At 42.9% G+C, this 18977-nt stretch overlaps 1 protein-coding gene across 1 annotated transcript; it reads right to left on the bottom strand.

Moving 5' to 3' along the window:
• Positions 1–392: 392 nt before the first annotated feature.
• si:dkeyp-72e1.6 (transmembrane protein 238-like) lies at positions 393–17894 on the bottom strand. The gene is made up of 2 exons (XM_048552530.1): positions 17285–17894; positions 393–707 (listed from the first exon to the last, which is right to left on the bottom strand). Exon 1 carries the CDS (start codon positions 17861–17863, stop codon positions 17291–17293), a length of 573 nt encoding a protein of 190 aa, XP_048408487.1. The 5' UTR covers positions 17864–17894; the 3' UTR covers positions 393–707; positions 17285–17290.
• Between the last annotated feature and the right edge of the window lie 1083 nt (positions 17895–18977).

Raw genomic sequence — 18977 nt, 5'->3', positions numbered from 1 at the left:
TGCCAATGAATCTGTTACCGTTAACTATCATTGTTTCTTTGAACCTAATAGCAACACCTGGACTCCACACATATACAGCAAAATGTCTAAAGTGCAAGAATTGCTGTCAGTGATTCTGTACTTTCCCTCAGGATGCACCATTTGACTCTTTCCGAAGTTGCAATCAATTGGAAATCACTGAATTAATGTCAAATTGCCTTTTTACACTATTTGTCTCTCTGCAAAAACCTTGAAAAAGTTACACTTTGTTGAATGAGGTGTAGCTGCATTATAACAGTGTGTTAAGCTCACCTAGTGTCCCTCAAAAATTGATTGATGAGGATAAACCATAATATTTCTATCTGTCCCAAACTCCATGAAAATATGACAGAAAATCTGACTATTTGCAATACTGTTGTTATAAAAATGTTTATTACATTTTGATGTGCAAAATACATTTTATCTAATTCGCCAGAGCGAACCAATAAATACAATTAAGTGCAATACAATTGTCAAACAGCAATTAAAATAATCAATCCAGTCCAGTGGAATAATTCATAATTAGGAGTATATACACACTCATTGATCAACAGGCTTTAATGCTTTGACTATAGCCAAAAATGTTGAACCTTTCTTGTTAAAGATGCTGTAATAATTCTAAATAAACATCATCCTGACAGTCAGCATTCAGACTTCGATACTGATCCCTTTGAGGCTAGTAACCGGCTCTGTAAAAAATATAAATTAGAATTAGTTTCTATGCACACACAAATTATTCTGTGAACAATCATTAATTGTATTAGTTGGTAGAGAATTTGGGTTGTCAGAAAGAAATAAGACCACAATTGAAGAAAGGCTATTATAAGAAAGAATCAAAGTACAGTGGACTGTATCACTTCCCAATCCAAAAGTCAATTTAGTTCTCACTAAGATGAAGCTTTTATCTCTACTGCTGACATGTGGAGCTGGCAAATTCCCTACCTGATTGCTGCTCAGTGCAAAACTTATAGAAAATATCAAAGAAAAGGGAAAGCAATATTTATGTTGTATCAGATTAGAGAACAGACTTAAGACTGTCATTTTCAGTCCTGAAAATTGCCCAGTTTACCTCAGAATTTGTTTGAAGGGTAAAGTATCTCAATCATTTGATAAACAGATGAAGCTACCTGTTTTGTATTGCTACTGTGTCGTAGCAACATAAGTGATGTCCGCCATAGCAAGATGCTATCATCAAGCCAGAATGATGTGCTACTTATCACACAAATATGTAATTCAGTATTTAAGTACCAGTGCAATGCCAGGCATGTAGGTCGTACATCCCAAAAGACTAGTGGGTCTTATCAAACAGTGAACAAAATGTAAACAACACTTGGCAATTAAAAGTCAGTCATCATTAACTGGTACATTCTTAAAGGAAATGCCTCTACCAATCAGAATCAATTTGCTAGTCAACACGCTCTTGTCTTTCAGTATAAATGTAGTTTTCCCTTTACTTTGTGAATGGTTGTGAATTGTCCTGTTGCAGACAATATGAAAAACTTCAACAAAAGGTGTCTTTTATCAGCAATACAAGATAACAAGGTGCGGAGCTGGATGAACACAGCAAGCCAAACAGCATCTTAGGAGCAGGAAAGCTGACATTTTGGGCCTAGACCCTTCATCCCATTTCTGATGAAGGATCTAGACCCAAAATATCAGCCTTCCTGCTCCTAAGATGCTGTGTTCATCCGGCTCTACACCTTGTTATCTCGGATTCTCTACCATCTGCAGTTCTTATTATCTTTTATCAGCAATACACCTGTTTTTGTACTGACATACAAGTTATTTGGGCTCAGAGAAGAATGGAAAGAGCTCATCAATATCCTTAAAAATGATCAACCTTCCGTCAAAAGCCACAACACAATAGGAAAGCTTAAATTTCCTACATACCACCATATTTAAATTGGCAGAAGGCAATTGCCATAAGTTAGCAACAAAAGATTTTTTTAATAACTGACACATTTCATACAAAACACAATTTATGATGGATTCATTACCTGAGACTTCACATTTTCCTTAGCTGTTAGTTAGCTAGGCATTCCTCTGTTGACAACTTCCACACCTCCTTTTCGTAGCCATTCCCTTCTCTAAACTCTCTACATCTTCCTTTCTACCCACTTTTCCCAACTAACTATTTGCTCACTCCTTTCTTCTCCCTGCTGATTTGCTCCCCCATCCTGCCCTCGTTTATAGTCTTGCTTCCCCTTCCCCGTCCCAACCTCCAATTCTCCCTGCAGACTCACATCCTCATCTTGGTCTTTCTCTACAGAGTTCCCCCACAGCCTCTCCAGACAGTCTACCCCTTTTCTGTTCATGAACTTACAGAAACATTCTCTGCCTCTGCCCTCTCCCTCTCACCTCTATCCTACCCTCCTCTCCAGCTCCCAGCTCTCCCTCCAGACTCCTTCCCTCCACTCTTCCCACCACCTCTCTGTACAGACCGTCTCTTCTCTCCCTACACCCCTACCTCAGCCTCTCCCATCAGACTCCTGCCATCCTCCTCTTCTTACAGATTCCCCTCCCAAAGTTCCCATTTCACTTTCACACTGTTGCTGTTGAGTTCTCTATGAGCCCATCAGTGACAAATATGGGCCAGAAGCCACCTGTGATTGGAGGACCTGCTATGCTCAAGAACTCAGTTCCACATGAGGGAGCATTTCTACCCCTGTGATTCATTTTTCTGGGCAATTCCGCCTCCTGTCTATTTTCAGAGCTAATCTTAACCACTTGACAATAGAGACAATAAAACTGCAGATTCTGGAATCCAAGGTAGACAAATAGGAGGCTGGAAGAACATAGCAAGCCAAGCAGCACCTGGAGAGAAGGAGCAGTCAACATTTCAGGTATAACACTTCTTCAGGACTGGGAGCTGCAGATAAAGAGAAACCCACAGACTCCCATGGCTATCTAGTCTTCACCTCCGCTCAACCCGTACCCTGCAAAACTCCATCCCATTTTCCCAGTTCCTCCATCACCGTTGCATCTGCTCCGAAAAGGAGATGTACTACTCCCAAGCATCCAGGATGTCTGCCTTTTTTAAACAATGTTCTTTTTCCACCCTGTCATACAGACAGCCGTCCACCACGCCTCCTCCATTCCCCGCTCCAGAGCTCTTAACCACCCCTCTTCCAAACATAATAAAGATAGGGTCCCCCTTGTCCTCACTTTCCACCCAACTAGCCTCTGCATCCAACATATCATCCTCAAACACTTCTGCCAACTCCAATTAAATCCCATCACCCAGAACATCATCTATTCCCCCACCTCTCTGCTTTCTGCAAGGACCATTCCAAAACCACTCCTTAGCTCACGCCACACTCCCTACCAACCACTCCAATTAGGGCCCTAAACAGATCCTGCATAGCTCAGGTATTGTAAATACAAGAAAAGACAAGAGCAAGCAATTCAGCTCTTTCAGACCGTTCCAGACTTCAGTTAAATCACACAACTCCATGTATCCATCATTGGTCCATGTCTCTTGAAACTGTTACCTGACAATAATTTATTGAGATAATAGATTAGATCCCTGAGGAAGGGTCACCAGACCCAAAACATTAACTCTGTTTTGTTCTCCACAGATGCTGCCAGACCTGCTGAACTTTTCCAGCAACTTTGTTTTTGTTCCTGATTTACAGCATCTGCAGTTCTTTTGGTTTTTAATAATCTACAGATCCCTGTTTTAAAAGTTTAAATTGCCCCTGCATCCATTGCTTTCTTTGTGAAAGATTTGGGATTTACACTATTGTTTACATTGCTATGCATGTTGGACAATTATGTTTTAAACATAATTCAACGTAAAATTGTGCAGTTTAGGGAGGGCAGTGTGGCCTCCTAAATCTGTCCAAAGATAACCTGATGTGTCCTGATTGCCATGGGGATAGGTGCTCGTCAAAATCTATTTAGAGTGAAGTGTATGTTTTCATGCCTAGACACAAAGGAAGAAACTGTGGGACTCTATACATCACATCCTGCCAATCAGCCAGAGAACCATTCATGCATTCGCTCTGGTTTCTGCCAGCCAATCTTCTAACCATGCTAATACATTAACCCTACACCATGAGCTTTTATTTTCTGCAATTACCTTTGACGTAGCACCTTACCAAATGCCTTCTGAAAATCCAAGTGCAATATTTAGACAGACTCCCCTTTATCTGCAGCACGTTATTCAATAGACAATAGACAATAAATTGGTTAAACATGACTTCCCTTTGCCAAAACCACGCTAACTCTTCCTGATTGCCCCAGTTTTTTTCTAAAAAATGCCCAGCTATAATCTCTTTAATGATTGATTCTAACACCTACCCATGCCCAATGTTAAGCTAACCTACCTATAATTTCTGTGTCTACCCCATCCCCTTCTTGAATAGAAGGGTTATATTTGCTGCTTTCCGGTTTAGTGTATTCTTTCCTGAATCTAGGGAGTTTGGATACACCAATGCATCCACCAGCTCACTGGCCACCTCTTTTAAGACCCTTAGATGAAGTCCATCTGCATCCAGAAATTTGTTTCCTACAGCTCCATCAATTTGCTCAGTACCATTTCCCTTGTGATCGTAATTATGCTTACTTTCTCTCTCATTCCATCTTTTGATTTGCAGCTATTTCTGGAATGTTTTTGTATCCTCTACAGTGAAGAGAGAAGCAAAATATTTGTTCATGTCATCTGCCATTTTTTTATCATGTACTATTAACTCCCCATTTTCACTCATGATAGGACCAAGGCTCATTTAACTTACTCTTTTCCGTTTTAAATACTTATTATACTATTTTAGTGTTCCTGTCATACTGTAATTCCTTCCTCATTAATTTTTTAATATGTCTCTGCCATTCCTTTAATTCTGACTTATCATCTGACCTGCCTTATCTTTGCAGTCAGAGATAATGGGAACTGCAGATGCTGGAGAATCCAAGATAACAAAGTGTGAAGCTGGATGAACACAGCAGGCCAAGCAGCATCTCAGGAGCACAAAAGCTGTCGTTAAGGGTCTAGGCCTGAAACGTCAGCTTTTGTGCTCCTGAGATGCTGCTTGGCCTACTGTGTTCATCCAGCTTCACACTTTGTTATCTTTGCAGTTATATGATTTTTCCTTAAGCTTGATTCTTTCCCTTACTTCTAAGTTAACTACAAATGGGTTGACGGTTTGGGACTTAATCCCTTTAGAATTTTCTTTATTACAGGAATATACTTATTCTGTATTTTGAAATATCTCCTTCAATGTCTGCCGTTTAACTATTGATCTATCCCTTTGCCTAGTATCCAAGTTCACATCAGCTACCTCAACTTTCATGCCCACATAGTTGCCCTCATTTAGGTCTACTCTTTTTCGATCTGGAAGTAAAATTCAATCATATGGTGACTGCACATATCTAGCCTTAACTCTGAGGTCATGAGTTAATGCTATCACATTGCACAATTCCAAACCAAATATAACTTTCTTTCTGGTCAGGTCCAAAATGTGCATCTCTAAAAACTACCTCAAAAGCTTTCCATGAACTAATCCAGACTAGTATTGCCAATCTGATCATTTTTCAGTTGGTATGTACATGAGCCACAATCACTGGATGCTACTCTTCCTGCTTCAAGTTCCTTCCTAGCCTGAGCAGATTTCCCAAACCTGGCACTAAGCAAGGCAACACTGCCATCTCTGTTGCAGAGAATGGTTTCAATTCCCATCACTACACTGTTATTACACTTTAGGTTGCTCCCACAGTTGAACAGCTTTCTGGACCACAGTAGCATGGTAAATTTGCTCAGCCATCCAGCAGCCCCTCTCTTATCCAGACAGGCTGACAGACCTCAAACCTATTAGACAATTGCTGAGACTTACATTCTCACACTCCTGTCCTCTGGGTTCCTTTACCTGCCTCAACTGCTATCATACCTTCTGTCCCTGACCACTAACCAAATCATAAGACCCTATCCTAAGTAGTCTGACTGCTTCCTGGCACAAAGAATTCAGGCATCCTTCCAACTTCAATGTAGCACAGTGTCTAAATGGAGAGAAACTTCAGATGCTTTGGTGCAGAGGGATCTGGCCATCCTTATGCATAAATCGCAGAAAACCAATACACAAGTACAGCAGGTAATAATGAAGGCAAGTGGAATGATAGCATTTGTTGATAAAAGATTAGAGTAAAAAAGTAAGGAAGCATTGCATTAATTATACAAAGCATTAATGAAACTGCACCTGGCGTATTATGTACAGTTTTGTTCCCCTTACTTGAGAAGGGATGTAGTTGTATTGGAGGCAATTCAGAAGAGGTTCACTAGATTGATTCCAGAGATGTGGGGTTGTGGATGTGAGTTTGCTCGCTGAGCTGGAAGGTTAGTTTTCAGACGTTTTGTCACATGTGGGGTTGTCTTATTGAACAGTTTCGGCCTATACTGTTTGGAGTTTGGAAGAATGAGAAGAGATTTAATTGAGGCATTTTATTGCAATCATTTCAAGAGGGCTAGATTGCAAGAGCAGAGATGTAAAGCTGAGGCTGTATAAGGCTCTCGTCAGAGTGCATTTGGAATATTAAGAGCAATTTTGGCCTGTATCTAAGGGAGGATATGCTGGTGTTGGAGGGGGTCCAGGGGAGGTTTACAAGAATGACCCCAAGGATGAAATGCTTGTCATATGAGGAGAGGTATGGGACTCTGTGTCCGTACTCACTGGGGTTTAGATGGGATCTGATTCAAGCAAGAAGAATACTGAGAGGCCTGGAAAGAAGAGGTAATGGCCTAGTAGTATTATCATTGGATTGTTAATACAGATAGCCAGCTAACGTTAAGCAGATTCTTTGGACCAACTGGCCGAATTCTTCTTCTGGCCTTATTGTTGAAGGGGATTGATAAAGTAGATATAGAGAGGATGTTTACTCATGTGGGACAATTAAGAATGATAGTTTTAGGATAAGGACTGGCAAATTTGAAACACAGATGAGAAGAAATTACGTCTCTCAAAGAGTTGTAAATCTGTGGAATTTGCTATGCCAGAGTATGGTGGATACTGGGACGTTGAGTAAATTTAAGAAGGGGACAGCCAGATTTGAATGAGTAATGGGTCGAAGAGTTATGGAGAATGGGAAGGAAAGTGGAGTTGAAGCCAAGATGAGATCAATCATGATCATATCAAATAATGGAACAGGCTTAAGGGGCTGAGTGGTCTACTCCTGCTCCTATCTGTTATGTCTGTAGTTCAGTCTCCATTCTGTGCAATAAATTCTCAAACTTGGTTTATTGCAGACATGTTTTCTGTGGATGATAATGGTATCCCGCAGCAGCATGTTGCAATCTTGACACATTTCTTCAACTGCGAACGTTAATTAGTTTTAATTAGGTTATTCACTTACTTATGTTGCCTTTTACATATTTTATTAACTCTATTCTTTATTTCTTTATTCATCAACGGGATAAAGACATTGCTGGCTAAGCAGCATTTATTGTCCATCCCTAATTGCCTAGAGCGCAGTTCAGAGTCAACCCCATTGCTATTGGTCTGGAGGCATTTGCAGGCCAGACCAGGTAAGGATGGCAGTTTCCTTCCGTAAAGGACATTAGTGAACCAGGTGGGTTTTCCCAACAATTAACAATGGATACATAGTCATTATTCTTAATTCCAGATATTTTACTGAGTTGAAATTCCACCATCTGTCATGACAGGCTCGAACCCAGGTCCCCAGAATGCTCTCTGGATTAACAGTCCAGCAACACTACAACAAGGCCATTGCCTCCACTTTACCACCCATTTGTGCACCATGTTAAAATTTAAGAATCCCAAAGTGCTTAACCACTTAACAGAATCACACCAAACACTGAACTCCTCAAAGCAAGAATGAATTCCAAACAGTTCCAATGAATCTAGCTCTGTCTCTCTGCCTTTCATATGGTCGTCACCTCGCCTGCACTTATTTTAATAATATCTCGTACAAAGCCTTAAAACATGCCTTCTAGAAATCTAAATGTACGTCCTTTATCCAGCTTGCTAGTAACTCATTCAATAAAGTCAACCATAAAAGTCAGTCAACATATCACCAATCCATGCTCATGCTTTTTGAGAAACTCCAAATGTCAGTCACTGATGTTAGAATTAAATCCATCAATTGGACATGCTCAGGAAAGGAAGAATGCCAGGGTAGATCAGCTAGCCAAGGGACATTCTATGGCCACCTGCTTGTACACACGAGGTTACATCTGCAGAGAGAGCTACTAAGATTTGCTTTTGATCAGGGTTCTTCTTCCTAAAGAAAACTGGAGCAGCAGACCACTGATGGTATCACTGTGAGAAGCAAATACCTAACCAACCATTCTGATGGGAAGTTCCTCCAAGGCAACGAGACATGAAATGGCAGTCTGACCAAAGGCAACATGGTCTCTTTGACTATAACCGCTAAAACGTGGCAAGCCACTCACCATCCTGACTTGGAAATAAATTGCCATTCCTTCAGTGTCACTAGCTGAAGCCCAACTGAACTTCAAACAGGCACTTCAAATGGCTTTATTACTGGAAAAATGAGGCAAGTGGGGCATATGACTTGCAGGGTCTTCCAATGGAAGTGGACACCCTCGCCAGTCTCACTGAGCTTGGAGAACACCACTTGACTGACGGCAAATGCATAGCCTCACTCAGGACATGTTCTGATCAGAGGGATTGTAGGTCAGCTCACATCAAAATTTCAAAACAAAGCCAAGCCTCAGCCAAACAGTTAGAATTTTCTTCAGGATCCGGGCTGGCAACCCATTGTAGTTGCTGCCAGCATGCTGACTTGAGACAGCAAAAGAGTCCCACTTGATCTAGGCTAGCTTCTAGGAGAGTGTGTAGCCTGGAAATTCCACCTACGTTGGGTTTGGAGCAGTTAAATTGTTTAGCAACATCCAAATCAGAACCAAAGTAAATGCCTAATTAAAAGGTCACCCAGTTCTAATGGAGATTGATACCAGCACTGCCATTTCAGTGATTGTAGAAGCAGACTTTAACAAAATTTGCTCTGGACTCCATCCCTTTAAGTTTACGCAAGACCTCTGCTTGACTGGGAACCTGTACTGGGGAACCTTTACAGATTACGGGTACAACTTGGGTTCTAGTCTCTTATGAGGAGCAGCTGGTTCAGTTACGACCAACTAGTAAAAGGCTCAGGCTCAAGCTTGATGGGGAGAAATTGGTTGAGAAAGATTTATCTAGATTGGCTCAATCTTTTTCAATAAAATAAGAAAATGGCTGCCTGAGTGAAGTCCTAATTAAATGCCCAGAGGTTTATCAGGAATGTCTAAGGAGTATCAAAAGGGCCAAGGCCACTTGTATGTTGACCAAGAAGCAATTCTACGATTCTGCAAGCACCACCCCTCCCCCGCCGACCCCCCAAGTGCCATTTACCTTAAAAGTAGAGGCAGACATCAGAAGGCTAGAAAGTGAAGGAATCATCAAACCAGTCCAGTTTGTGGAATGGGCAGCACCAGTCATACTGATTGCAAAACCCGCCGGTCAGTTCGCCTTTGTAGGGATTTTAAATAAATGGTAAACCATTTTTCACAGCTGGATAAATATTCGATCCCTTGCATAGAAGATTTATACACAAAGTTGGCAGGGGGAGCTGTCTTTCATGAAGCTGGACATGAGCCAGGCATACTTGCAATTGCAGTTAGATGAGAATTCCCAGAAGTAAGCTACAATTAATAGCCATAAAGTTTTCACCAATATACAAGACTGCCATTTGCGGTATCATCAGCCAGCGCAATTTTTCGGCAGATGATGGAAAACATTTTACAAGGTCTACCCTAGGCCGTCATTTATTTAAATGATGTGCTAAATACAGGAAAGACCAATTAAAGACCACTTGGAGAACTTGGACATAGTCCTTAGACATTTCTCCCAGGCAAGTGTACTCCTTAGAAGGGAATTATGTATGTTCCAGACACGCCAAGTGACTTATGTGGGCTACAAAGTCAGCAAAACTAGGTTATACCCATAAAAGTGAGTGCGATCAAAGATGCCATGGCTCCCACATCTGTACCAGAGCTTAGGTCTTTCCATGGGCTGGTGAATGATTACAGAAAGTTCATACATAACCTGGCCTCCAACCTGGCACCTTTGCATCAACTCTTTAAAAAAGGGTCAGCCTTCAAAATGGTCGCATAGCCAAGCCATAGCTTTCAGGGGAAGTGAAGAAACGGCTATCATTGTCAAAAGTATTGACACACTATGACCCCAATGACACACTATGCCTCTCTGTATGGCATTGGGATGGTATTAGCTCACAGGTGGCCCAATGGAGTGGATTGCCCAATAGCATCCAGGACTTTGGCTAATGCAAAGTGTAAATACATCCAGAAAGAGAAGTGAGGTTTGGCAGTCATATTTAGAGTCAGGAAGTCACAACAATAACTTTACAGACATAAATTTGTAATAACAAACCCCCGCTAAGTCTAGTTAAAGAGGACAAAGTAGTGCTGCCCATAGCTTCAGCCAAATTCAGTGGTAAGCTCTGATACTAAATGCATATAATTACAAGTTGGAACGCCATCTGGGAGGCCAAATCGTAAATGTGGATGCATTCACCCACCTGCTACTGTCCAATACACCACCGGTGGTACTGCCAATGGAAGAGTCCGAATGGTTTTACATTTTCTGGACACACTTCCAGTCATAGCTGACAATATCAGACTTTGGACGCAGGAAGATCCAATCCTGGCAAAACTGAAACAGCTGGTGGTGACGGAGGAAACCAAAGGGCCGTCACAACCAGAATTGAAACTTTTTTGGACCCGGTGAGACCAGCTCACAATAGAGGACAGCATACTATTATGGGGAGCAAGAGTGATTGTCCTGAGCAAAGGTCACCGCCAAATACAAACAATTTCACCAGGGTCAACCAGGGGTTTCCAAAATGAAGCTGTTGGTGAGAATTTATGTCTGGTGGGCAGGATTGGGTGCAGACATAGCCACATTGGTGAGGCAGTGCCCAGAATGCCAACAAGAACAAAAATTACTGCCAGCAGCTTCCCATATTTGTTGGAATGGCCGGGTAAACCCCGGATTTGGTTACACATCAACCACACAGATCTTTTCATGGGCTCAACGTTCTTGGCCATTGTGGATGTGAAAGGAGTTCCTTAATCAGACACGGGGATGAAGATAAATAAAACTGTAAATACCTTTTACAATACATGGACTCCCAGAAGTGTTGGTCACAGATAATGGGCCACCGTTTACCAAGAGTGAATTTGGTTATTTCCTAAAGTCAAATCATATTTGACATATAAGGGCAGCTCCATACCTTCCATCATTCAATGGTTTGGCAGAAAGAGCAGCCCACACTTTGAAGACAGGCTTAAGGAAAGAGCCCACAGTTTTATTATGTACCAAACTGTCCCGATTCCTATTTGATTATAGGACCACCCCTCATCCAACTGCGGGGATAGCTCCAGTAGAGTTGCTAATAGGGAGAAGACTCCACACCAGATTAAATCTCATCTTCCCAGACCTGGTGTCGAGGTGAAACAGTATCAAGAATGTCAATGCCGGACACAAGACTCCATTGAGCGAGAGAGACAGTTTACTATAGGGGACAAAGTTTGGTGTAGGAACCACAGGAATAGTCCTGCATGGGTAAGAAGCATGGTCAACTCGAAGTCAGGTCTAGTGATGTATAAAATTCTGGTAGGTGCAACAGTCCTGAACAAGCATGTGGATCATACGAAAGCTGCTTACTCATAAACTGTGCAATTGTAAAACATGCTTGGCTCCTCACTGCCTTTGCAACTGTTCCTGAACCCATGAGATCTCCTTCACCTTCAAATGTTGAAGAAGCCTCAGAATCTGAGGTGGACATGGCAAATGCTGCTGCCTTGACTCCTTTTTCCTGTGTAGAGGCGGAGTTGAAGGAATCTGATCCAGTGCTAAAATGCCCCAGGAAGAGCCACAAATAAAGGAACCAGCCTATGTTCTTGGAGTCAGAGAGGTGTTAATGTGGTCCAATCAGGGAGCCCTGGCTGACAGATATAAACAGCAGCGTCAGAGGTGTCAATGTCAAAGTTCCCATCCAAGCCAGTCACCATCCTGACTTGGAAATACATCGCCGTTCCTCCTATGCCTTTGGGTCAATATCCTGGAATTCCTTCCGTAAAGGCACAGTGGGTGTCCCTACACCAAATGGTGGTGACTCATCCCCACAGTCTTCAGGGCAATTAGGGATAGGTAAATAAATGCTGGCCTGGTCAGTGACGCCCAAATCCCGTAAACAAATTTTAAAAATCAAAATACCTCTTTTTTAACTGCACAGTGAATTTTTACCTCAAAGATCCCACACAATGTCAGGAGCTCATTAGTTCACAGGAAGTGAAATCGAAAATCTTCATTGCTTGAAACCCTCAGTTCACCAACAACAATAACCTGGATTGGCATAGTGCTTTTATTGTCATGAAACATCCCAATACCCAGGGACATTATAAAAGAAACTGAGCCACATGAGGAGATATTAGGTCAGAGAAATCAAAAGCCTGGTCAAAGGGATAGATTTTAAAGAATGTCTGAAATGAGGTCGGAAGGCAGAGAGAAGTAGGTAGGGAATTGCAGAGCTTTGGGTCCAGGCAGCTGAAGGCACAGCCACCAATTGTAGAGCAAATGTAATCACAAATACACAGTGGGTAGAATTAGAGAAGTGCAGATATTTCAGAGGGTTGTGAGTTTGAAGGAAGTTACCAAGACTTGGAGGGGACAAAGCCACAAAGGCTCAGAGCACAGCTAAATGAATTAACAAATTAATCCAAATTGCTTAAGAAGGAAGAATAACATGTATAAACCTAATAGTGAAATAGGTGATGAAGTTCACCGACATCAAAAAGTAACGTGATATGAGCATGAACAGTGGGTCACAGAAAGGTCTGTAAAAACTATAGCTGGAGATATGAGATGTTGCAAAGTTAGTATTTTCACTAGTAAAACAAGAAGAATATTCAGTGAAGGCTGCAGGAGGCCAGGCCAGGGGCAACACCTTTTTCAAAATGAGGTGTTGAACTGGTGGCTCTACAATACAGGACTACAGTCATAGAGATGTATAGCATGGAAACAGACTCCAGTCTAACTCACCAATGCTGACCAGATGTTCTCCATTAATCTCGTCCCATTTTCCCACATTTGGCCCATATTCCTCTAAACCCTTCCTAGTTGTATACCCATCATTTGCATTTTGAATGATTACTTGCATGCCAAATGGTGAAACAGCTTCCAATCTACATGGCTAAGCAATCCCACAACTAATGGATCAGATCTAGACCCTTCAGTCCTGCCACATCCAGTCACAAATGTAGTGGATAGTTAAACAACTAACAGGAGGTGCAGGCACCACAAATATCCCCAACCTCAAATGGTAGTTTTGCATCAGTGCAAAAGATAAGACTGAAGCATTCAGAGAAATTTACAGCCAGACATGCCAAGTGGATGATCAGCCTCCTCTTGAGGTCCCAAGTGTCACAGATGCCAGCTTTTATGCAATGTGATTGGCTCCAAGTGATATCAAGAAATAGGTGAAGGATCCTGATACTACAAAGGCTACAGGCCCTGACAAAATTCCAGCAATAGCACTGAAGACTTGTGCCCCAAAACTAGCCATGCCCCTAGCCAAGTTGTTCCAGTTCAGTTACAACACTAGCATATACCCAACAATGTGGAAAATTACACAGGTAAGGTCCTGTAAACAAAGAACAGGAAAAATTCAACGCAGTTAATTACCACCATTTCAGTCTACTCTTGATCATCAGTATTGACATGATGGATGAGGTCATCAATAGTTCTATCAAGCAGCGTAACTAACCTACACACTGGTGCTCAGTTTGGGTTCCTCAAGGGTCACTCAATCCCTGACCTCAATACAGCCTTGGTTCAAACATGGACAAAAGGTTTGAATTCCAGAGGTGAGGTGAGAGGAACAGCCCTTGACATCAACAGAGTGTAGGATCAGGGAGTCCTTTACGAACTGGAATCAATGGGAATTAGGGAAAAGCTCTCCACTGGTTATGTCATACCTGGCATCAAGGAAGATGGTTGTGGTTGTTGGTGTTCAATCATCTCAGCTGCAGAGGACATTTGGAGGAGATCATCAGGGTAAGTTCATAGGTTAAAACATCTTCAGCTGCTTCATCAATGACTTTCCCTCCATCATAGAAGTGGGGGTGTTTGTTGATGATTGCACAGTGTTCAGCAGCATTGATGAACCTTTAGTTATTGAAGCAATTCACATCCATAAGCAAAAAGACCTGGACACCGTTCAGGCTTCAGTTGATAAGTGGCAAGTGACATTCATGCTATGCATGTGCTATGCAATGACCAACTCCAAGAAGACAGAATCCAAACAGCACTCCTTGATGTTCAATGTCATTACTGTCACTAAATCCCTCAATATCAAAAGCTTGGGGGCTAACATTGACCAGAAACTAAAATGGACCAGTCTTACTAATATTATTGGCTACAAGAGCAGGTGACTGTAATGTTTAACTTTTAACTTTGTTCCTTATTTCTTTTCTTAAGTTTTTGTACCGAGGTATCGGTACCTAAGGTGGCACTGTGAGTGGTAACGTTGAAAACTTTTCACTGTGCTCCTGTACTTTTGTACTTGAGTACACGTGACAATAAACAAGGAAACATAGAAAATAGGGGCAGGAATAGGCCATTCAGCCCTTCAACCTGCACCTCCATTCAATGCGATCATGCAATCTCAGTATTCCATTCCTGCCCTCTCCCCATACTCCTTGATCCCTTTAGCTGCAAGGGCCACATCCAGCTCTCTCTTGAATATATCTAATGAGCTGGGCCCAATTGATTACGGTGGTAGAAAATTCCACAAGTTCAAACTCTCTGAATAAAGAAATTCTTCCTCTTCTCAGTCCTGAATGGCTTACCCCTTGCTCTTAGACTGTGACCCCTAGTTCTGGACTTCCCCAACATCGGGAACATTCTTCCCACATCTATTCTATTCAGTCCTATCAGGATTTTATATGTTTCTATGAGATCCCCAACATTCTTCTAAATTCCAGTGAATACAAGCCCAGTTGATCCAGTCTGTTGTCATATGTCAGTCCTGCCATCCCAGGAATCAGTTTGGCGAACCTTTGCTAGACTCCCCCAATAGCAAAAATGTCCTTCCTCAGACGAGGAGGCCAAAACTGCACACAATACTCAAGGTGTAACCTCATCAAGGCCCTGTATAACTGCAGCAAGACATCCTTACTCCGATACTCAAATCCTCTCACTATGAAGGCCAGCATGCCATTAGCTTTCCTCACGGCCTGCTGTATCTGCATGCCAACCTTCAGCAGCTGTTCCGCCATGACATCCAGGTCTCATTGCACCTCACTTTTTTCTAAACTGCCACCATTCAGATAATAATCTTTAAAAAAATTTAAAGGTTGGAGGTTAGGAATTTTGAGTGGTATCAAGTCCCCAAAGCTTGTCCAGCATACATAGGAATGTAGTAGAATACTCCCTACTTGCCTGGTTGGGTACAGCTCCAACAATCCACAAAGCAGCTGCTTGACTTGCCTCAACATTCACTCCCTCCACCACTGGCACATAATGGCAGAAGTGTGTACATCAGCATGATGCTCTGCAGTAACTCCCCAAGGTTCCCCTGATGGTACCTTCTAAACTTGTGACTATTACCAACTCAAAGGACAAGGACAGTAGAGGTATGGAAACATCACCCCCTGCAGATTTTTCTCCTAACATGCACCATCCTGACTTGGAACTACTAAACTGTTCCTTCCCTATTTCCAAGTCAACAATTTGGAATTCCCTCCTTAACAGCACAATGGGTATTACCTAGACCACAAGGACTGCAGCATTTCTAGGGTGGAGCCCACCACCACCTTGTCAAGGCAATTTGGCATAAACAATAAATGCTGGTCCAGTCAGTAATGCTCACATCCTATGAATGACTAATAAAAGGGTAAAGATGAACCAGAACTAAATCTGATGTTGAACCAGATGTTAACTGTAATAACTTATTCCTATAGTAGTGAATGAGAGGGAAATAATTCTCCCTCAGCAGTGATACTCCAAGCAGAACTATTTTCAGCACACATCATCTGGAAGCACAAGACCAATTAAAGTTCCTCAGACCAATTGAATTTCCATGTCGAGGTCACATCTTAGTAAGGAGTGAGGGAGGAGTTGTGTGAGGCACTCTTGGTCATGACGGAGTCAGTCATGATTGGTGTCAGGATGGCTAGTGGCGAGTGGAAGGTACACTGACAGTGCCACTCTGAAAGCTTGAGATTCCAAATAAACCTGTTGGACTATGACTTGATGTCACATGACTTTTGACCTTGTCCTCCCCAGTCCAACACCAGCTCCTCCACATCCTGATAACCAGCTACCTCTTATAAGAGCACAACACTGACACCAGGTCAATGGAGGAGAGGGGCAATCTGGAAAATGCCCAGATCCTCAACATTCCTCCAGCCCCAAAGCTTGAAGATCTCCTAGGTGACCAAAGGCAGTTGTCAGGAGAATGACACACCTTTCCTGTGACATCTGGGAGAACTGAATCAGGTATTTAAGTAGAAACAATGGAACAAGGCAGGAAAATGACACAATCACTGAGGGAACCAGTACAGACGAGGCAGGCTAAACAACCTTCATTTGTGGTGTGCCAATCCTGAGATAAGGGGCCTGTGAACTCAGAACCTCATGGCGCTTGTAAGTGTGCATCAAACTTAGTTCTTGCATTTACTAGTAAAATGGAAATATATTTTGGTCATTGTGAGGAATTGACTGGGTTGCTGGGAAGGTAGTGGATGTTAACTGAGTAATTGCACACCCTGTTTATAATGTGTGTACCTTTGTAATTGTTGTGTGTGTGTGTGTGTGTGTGAGAGAGTGTCTGTGTGTGTGTGTGTGGTCACTGGTTTGTGACTGGACTTGACCACCTCAGCTCCTTTGTGATGTCAGGAACATCTTGCAGTGGGACGGGAGATAATGTCCACTCCTCTCTCTAAGTATGGCCTCAATGTAGAAAAAAAACTTTATACAGCAAAACACCTCTTTATCTTTCATTGTGGCTTACATAGGAAACTTTCAGGGACCCTGTCTGCTTGATCGCAGATCTAGCGTGATGGAAAAAAGTTGCCCCTTTCGGTTACTCAAACATCAACAGTCAAACTAGCTCGCTCTTTCCCGAAGGGCAGGGCTGGTTAATGATTAGCTTCTAAGTAAATACACTGGGAAAGGGAGTCAACGCTAATAGCTCAGCTCAGCTTGGGAGAATTGAGAGAGGGGGATTGAGTTACCCAGGTTTAGAGAGGGGTGTTGGCCGTGTCCGCGGTACTCTGTCTCTGCTCAGGGGTGAGCGCGGCGCTCACTGACTCTGAGAGGGTCTTCACTGGTTCCTCAGTCAAGTTGGATGGTTTGTGCCGCCTGGACATGGACCCGGATCTCCGGGAGACCCTGCGGAAGCTGGAGGAGATGCGGCTGGACAAGCGGTAAAAGAAGCCCGTCCTGTCCTTCAGGCCCACGTCGTCCTCCAGTTGGTGCTGGGGCACCTCGATGTTACCCGTGTACCAGAAGATCCACCAGACCAAACTCAGGAAGATGACGATGGAGCCGGCGTATATCAGGAAGTCGTAGAAGAAAATGTTGGCGAAGACGCCGATGAGCAACACCGTGAGACCCACCACGTCAAAAGCCACCGCCAGCCAGAAAGCGCAGGCACAGCGCCCCAGGGCAGCTTGGAGCAGCGCCATCGTTCCCCGTGGCACTGCCTTCTCTCTGTCCCGGAGCAGGGCACTGTCAGCTCCGCCCGCGCTCACCTGGGCTCCCTGTACCTGGCCCACGTCAGCCTGGAGGCGGGCTCCCCCTGTCCCTCCCATAGCCAGGCTCTCCTCAACCAACCTGCTCACACATTACATATCCTCACTCTGAGGGGGGGGGGGGGCGGTGTGGAGATGTGATTTGAAGTCAGGCCTCCTGGCTGACAGGTAGGGGCACTACCCCTGCCCCATTATACCTCGCCCCACCCCCCGTAACTGACAGATCAGAGAACGCTGAAGAAACTCAGCAAGAAAACTGGGAACTGGAAAAGTTACACAAAACAAGAAATTGCTGGGGAATCTCATCAGGAAACTGAGGACCAGAAATGTCACACAAACGAGACATTGCTGTCGAAACTCCGCGGGTCTGGCAGCACCTGTGGAGAGAAAAAGTGAGGGCTGGGAAAAGGATCACTGGATCCGCAACTATAAACTGATGCAGCCAGGCCTGATGAGCTTCTAGTTTTGTGCAATTTTTCCAGTCCTCAGTCTCCTGCTGAGTTTCTCCTGCAATTTCAGTTCGTGTTTTAACATTTCCAGTGTCTTCGTTTTATTGAGGACTGGGAACATTGAACAGCTGCTGCCGCCGGTCCTGGCGAGTTCCTTCAGCAATTTGTTCTCAGCGCTCACTTTCATGCATCGTGTTATGGTTTTGAAACACTTAAATGACCCCTAAATCAATTCTGTGGAGAAAAAACAAGAGTTTTATTTTTGAGTTCAGCGACCCTTTTCAGAACTGGATTCCAAATGTTGAGGCTAGTTTCCTTGCACAGATGCTACCAAACCTGATAAGTTTATCCAGTGATTTCTATTTTTGTTCCAATTTCCAGTTAGTTCCTCGTTTTATACCACGCAATTCAATTCTACCGTCGTTTTCTCCTCATTGCAGAATTGATAGCAATTTAATGAATTTCCATCAAGGATTAGACCTAGTTTGACGATAACTGTTCCATTGAATGAGCTGCTATTTTTTCACCCTGTATGGTTTTCACTCGATTTACCTCAGATCAAATCGAAGTGTGGCTCTTACTCAATTTACAGATTTGCTGGTGGAAATTCTGAGGGGTTTTTAATCGGTGTAAGATGTGCACTTTTTTAGCCTCAAATCAAATAAAAGAAAATTGGATGAAATTTGGCAGGATCCAGAGAGCAGAGTGTTTAAATATTATCTGTT

The sequence above is a fragment of the Stegostoma tigrinum genome, chromosome 23, assembly GCF_030684315.1.
Source record: "Stegostoma tigrinum isolate sSteTig4 chromosome 23, sSteTig4.hap1, whole genome shotgun sequence".
Classification (NCBI taxonomy): Eukaryota; Metazoa; Chordata; class Chondrichthyes; order Orectolobiformes; family Stegostomatidae; genus Stegostoma; species Stegostoma tigrinum.
The sequence above is the reverse complement of the archived record's forward strand: the minus strand, read 5'-3'. Positions and strand labels throughout refer to the sequence as shown.